Raw genomic sequence first — 5317 nt, 5'->3', positions numbered from 1 at the left:
TCCAATTGTACAAGATTGCCTTTTGGGGGTGAGGAGTGAAATCGCACTAATTGATGAACGAGTGAGGATTAGACGAACGTCTTTCCGAGGCAGCCGGAGGAGATTCGGTGGTATATTTTGGTTTTACAATATGAGACGGTTTTCATTACACTTTCTTTAGAGTGGTCTGGATGGCAGTTGGGTTCGATGTGTTCGTGTGTGTGTGTGTGTGTGTGTGTGTGTGTGTGTGTGTGTGTGTGTGAGTTGTTTGGTAATAAGTTCTTTCACTTACGGGACGGATTACTTAACTCTCTCTAGGGTGTATTTTAGGTTACGTTAAATCATATTAAATCCCTACCTTTATTTCAAAACTGACGATAGTACAGTCACACAAAAATGTTTTGCAACATACTTCAAAGCTTTTCGGACAACAGCTTATAATAGTGACATCTGGCGCTATTGGGCAACTCTGTCGTAAGCGCAGAGAAATTATCTCCCGTTTCCCTTAAACCGGTTTCTATTTCTCTCTATCATATTATAATTCAATTATTTCTATCTTCATCATTATCATAATTCATTTATATAATCATTTACTCTCTCTCTCTCTCTCTCTCTCTCTCTCTCTCTCTCTCTCTCTCTCTCTCTCTCTCTACCAGTAAGTATCCATTGGGTGTTGCCTGATTTTCTCCTATACTTTTCCAGTGGGTTATTTATGCACGGAGAAGAAAGTCTCCGAATTTACTCTCATAAGGATTGAATGGATGACTAATTATAGTTTTTTTATTTGACTCTTTTACCCTACCATCATGGGCGAAAGTTTTCAAAATGTTTCGTCATTTTTCGTAATACGAATTTTTCACTGACCATTCTTTTTTGATATTGTTAACCGTATGATGAATAACCAAAATCGAATAAGAAAAGCACATTTCCTGGTATATATATAAAACGAATATAAATTATTGTTAGGCGAACGAAAACTTCTGGAACATGTTGCAAAACATTTTTGAGTGACTGTGCAAGTTTGGTTAGGTTCCTCCTGTTTTCCTAAGGCTATTAATGCACAGTTAAACTTGGGCGATGAAATAAGCTAGAATGAATCTTACTTTACCCCGCTTGAAATTTTTTTCATTCTTGTAAAAACTTATAAGATTTTTACATTAGGGAGTTGTTCTCGTTATGGAAATCAGTGTAGCATTATATGAAACACGTACATTACTAGAAATAAAAAACTAATAGAAAATAAACATAAAATGTTTTTAATAAAAAAAAACAGTAGGTCATTAGTCATATTTTTATATGAAGAAGTGGCGACTCAGACAGTAAGATATTGTTTAGAGAAAGAGAGAACCTTGCAATTATTAAAACTTGGCGATATTCTTTAAAGAGAAAAAAAGTAATTTTGTAATGGAAATTATCCCAGAACCTATCAACAGCATTAGAATATTTCTTCCTTATATCCCAAGCCTACCACTTGTTAAATAATGCTAATTTTTATACAAGAAATTAATGAAATATAATAAAAACTCAAAATTTGAAACTATTATTACAAATAATCTTCGTGGAAACGGAGGAAAGGAATTAAAAGCAAAAACACAGAAAGAAAAAGAAATTGTTACAATCAACTGAACAGGCACAAGAATGAAATGAAAGCAAATGAAACAAAATAAAAATATAATTCCTTAGGACTAGAGACCATTGTATAATACGAATGATATTCAAATTTAAGTAAGTCCTGTATAAAGCGAAAAAAATGAAAGTAGTTATAAATAGAAATCTCGTAGAAATTTTATTCCCGCCACTGTCAAAATCGTGTCACTACGATCTCGACGAAAACAGTTGTTTAAAACATGTCCTGGCCCCCCCGAAATATACTCCTCCTCCTCCTTCTGATATCCTTCGGCCGATTCCTCCTCCTGCTATCATCCTTCGGCTGAGTCCTCCTCCTGCTATCATCCTTCGGCCGAGTCCTCCTCCTGCTATCATCCTTTGGCAGAGTCCTCGTGCTATCATCCTTCGGCCGTCCTCCTCTTGCTATCACCCTTCGGGCGAGTCCTCCTCCTGCTATCACCCTTCGGCCGAGTCCTCCTCCTGCTATCATCCTTCGGCCGAGTCCTCCTCCTGTTAGCATCCTTTGGCTGAGTCTTCCTCCTCCTGCTATCATCCCTCAGCCTCCTCCTCCTCCTGCTATCATCCTTCGGCCGAGTTCTCGCCCTGCTATCATCCTTCGGCCAAGTCCTCCTCCTGCTTTCACCCTTCTGCCTCCTCCTCCTCCTCCTGCTATTATCCTTCGGAAGAGTCCTCTTCCTGCTATCACCCTTCTGCCTCCTCCTACTCCTGCTATCATCCTTCAGCCGAGTTCTCCTCCTGCTGTCATCCCTCGGCCGAGTCCTCCTCCTGCTATCATCCTTCAGCCTCCTCCTCCTCCTCCTGCTATCATCCTTGGCCTTCTCCTCCTCCTCCTGCTATCATCCTTCGGCCTCCTCCTCCTCCTGCTTTCATCCTTCGGTGTCCTCCTCCTCCTCCTCCTGCTATCATCCTTCGGCCTCCTACTCCTCCTGCTTTCACCCTTCAGCCTTCTCCTCCTCCTCCTGCTATCATCCTTCAGCTTCCTCCTCCTCATGCTATCATCCTTCGGCCTAGTCTTCCTCCTGCTATCACCCTTCGGCCGAGTCCTCCTCCTGCTATCACCCTTCGGCCGAGTCCTCCTCCTGCTATCATCCTTCAGGCGAGTCCTCCTCCTGCAATCATCCTTCGGCCTCCTCCCCCTCATGCTATCATCCCTCGGGGGAGTCTGCCTCCTGCTATCATCCTTTGGCCTCCTCCCCCTCAAGCTATCATCCCTCGGGCGAGTCCTCCTCCTGCTATCATCCTTCAGCCTCCTCCTCCCCATGCTATCATCCTTCGGCTGAGTCCTCCTTCTGCTATCATCCTTCGGCCGAGTCCTCCTACTGCTATCATCTATCATCCCTCAGGCAGTCCTCCTCCTGACCTGGCCTCCCCCCCCCATGCTATCATCCTCAGGCTGCTGTCATCCTCCTCCTGCTGCAATCATCCCTTTGGCCCTCCTGCTATCATCCCCCAGTCCTCCTCCTGCTATCATCCTTCTTGTTCTACTCCTGCTATCACCCTTCTGTCCTCCTCCTGCTATCATCCTTCGGTCCTCCTCCTGCTATCAAAGTCACTCCTCCTCCTGCTATCATTCTTCGGGCGAGTCCTCCTCCTGCTATCATCCTTCAGCCGAGTCCTCCTCCTGCTATCATCCTTCGGCCGAGTTCTACTCCTGCTATCACCCTTCTGCCTCCTCCTCCTCCTCCTGCTATCATCCTTAGGCCGAGTCCTCCTGCTATCATCCTTCGGGCGAGTCCTCCTCCTACTATCATCCTTCAGCCGAGTCCTCCTCCTGCTATCACCCTTCGGCCGAATCCTCCTCCTGCTATCATCCTTCTTTGAGTTCTACTCCTGCTATCACCCTTCTGCCTCCTCCTCCTCCTCCTCCTGCTATCATCCTTTGGGAGAGTCCTCCTCCTGCTATCATCCTTCGGGTGAGTCCTCCTCCTGCTATCATTCTTCGGGCGAGTCCTCCTCCTGCTATCATCCTTCAGCCGAGTCCTCCTCCTGCTATCATCCTTCAGCCGGGGTTCACTCCTGCTATCACCCCCTTCTGCCTCCTCCTCCTCCTCCTGCTATCATCCTTAGGCCGAGTCCTCCTCCTGCTATCATCCTTCGGGCGAGTCCTCCTCCTACTATCATCCTTCAGCCGAGTCCTCCTCCTGCTATCACCCTTCAGCCGAGTCCTCCTCCTCCTCCTGCTATCATCCTTCAGCCGAGTCCTCCTCCTACTTCTATCATCCTGCTTTGAGTCCTTCTCCTGCTATCACCCGTCGGCCAAGTCCTCCTCCTGCTATCATCCTTCGGCCGAGTCTTCCTCCTGCTATCATCCTTTGGGAGAGTCCTCTTCCCACTATCATCCTTCAGCCGAGTCCTCCTCCTGCTATCACCCTTCAGCCGAGTCCTCCTCCTCCTGCTATCATCCTTCAGCTGAGTCCTCCTCCTGCTATCATCCTTTTTTGAGTCCTTCTCCTGCTATCACCCGTCGGCCAAGTCCTCCTCCTGCTGTCATCCTTCGGCCGAGACACATCAGCCGTGACTTTCCATTTCCATATACACCGCGCGTCCCGGCGCTACATTGCTTTAAGTGCGGCGGTGCTTTAAGCCGAACATCGACCGGCCGTTAGGGGGTTGATGTCGGGCTCAGGCGCCCGTGAGAATGGGTGGCTTGGCGGAAACGCTAGCCGGCGGCGCGTGAGGTCAGGTTGGGTCCTGGACGAAAATCCGCGCGGACCGCTTTTCGAGGGAGGAGGGAAGACGGCCCCGGGGTGGTGGGGTTGGAGACATTAGCAGTGGGGTAGGGGGAGTTTGGGGGAGGTGAATGATCTTTGCCGGTATTTTTATGGCATGTTGTTACAGGCTCCGTTGAGAGAGAGGGAGAGAGAAGAGGAGAGAGAGAGAGAATGCTAAAACTAGAAAAAACGTTTTCAAGAAAGTGATAAATCCATAAAATATTAGTTTTATTTTTAATTGTTTCTCATTTTCTTAAATACTCGATCTTTTTCACAGTTCTGTCTAAGAAAGAGGCCATTTATTTTTTCATTATGGGGAACAAGGGATCATTACTTGTAAAAAAAAAAAAAGGTTTATTATTTTCTCGAGACAACATTAGTATCGTAACTATGGGATCATACATTTGTTATTTTTAAGAAAATAAAAAAGTGCAATATCAAAATTTCGCAATTTCTGTAAAAACTTGACTCGAGGTTTAATGGCCGTTGTTTTGTCTCAGGGACCTGACATTATTCTTCAATTTAAAAAAAAAAAAAAAAAACACTACAAATCGAGTTTGAGTTGATTCCAGTAAAAAAAACTCCGATCAATGACGAAAATATGTCCTCCGGGTAAAAAGTCAACTTTAAAAAAAGTGTAATTCTCAGGAACGTCTTGCGTGCGTCAAATAAAGACAGAAAATCGTACAATCATCTTTCTTTTGGCCGAGGAATTTCCCAAGTTTAACGACGACCAGCATAGATAAACTGAAGAACTATCGGCCATAAATCACCCAAGTTATATTTACCAACTACTGACGAAGAGTCAGAAGCAAAAATGAAAAAAAAAATAATGCATGAGATATACTTATTGTCTATTCAGTCACGAACACACTTTCGCTTTGGAATATGGATGGGTTTTACCACTGAATCATCATATTACTGTCCATAAAACACTTGGAATAAAACGTATGTTATGCCAAAATATTTTTCCACTGTCAGGACAAATGGAAACTTGG

At 45.0% G+C, this 5317-nt stretch overlaps 1 protein-coding gene across 1 annotated transcript in view; it reads left to right on the top strand.

Annotated features, from left to right (window-relative positions):
* LOC136842752 (uncharacterized) overlaps window positions 1–3838 on the top strand; it is a 15258-nt gene extending 11420 nt beyond the window's left edge. Inside the window, exons 4-5 of the mRNA XM_067110519.1 lie at window positions 1816–2024; window positions 2148–3838. Of these exons, the coding sequence (XP_066966620.1) occupies window positions 1816–2024; window positions 2148–3838 (1900 nt within the window). The remainder of the gene's footprint in view (window positions 1–1815; window positions 2025–2147) is intronic.
* Window positions 3839–5317: the final 1479 nt, after the last annotated feature.

The sequence above is a fragment of the Macrobrachium rosenbergii genome, chromosome 2 (assembly GCF_040412425.1).
Source record: "Macrobrachium rosenbergii isolate ZJJX-2024 chromosome 2, ASM4041242v1, whole genome shotgun sequence".
Lineage (NCBI taxonomy): Eukaryota > Metazoa > Arthropoda > Malacostraca > Decapoda > Palaemonidae > Macrobrachium > Macrobrachium rosenbergii.
The sequence above is the reverse complement of the archived record's forward strand: the minus strand, read 5'-3'. Positions and strand labels throughout refer to the sequence as shown.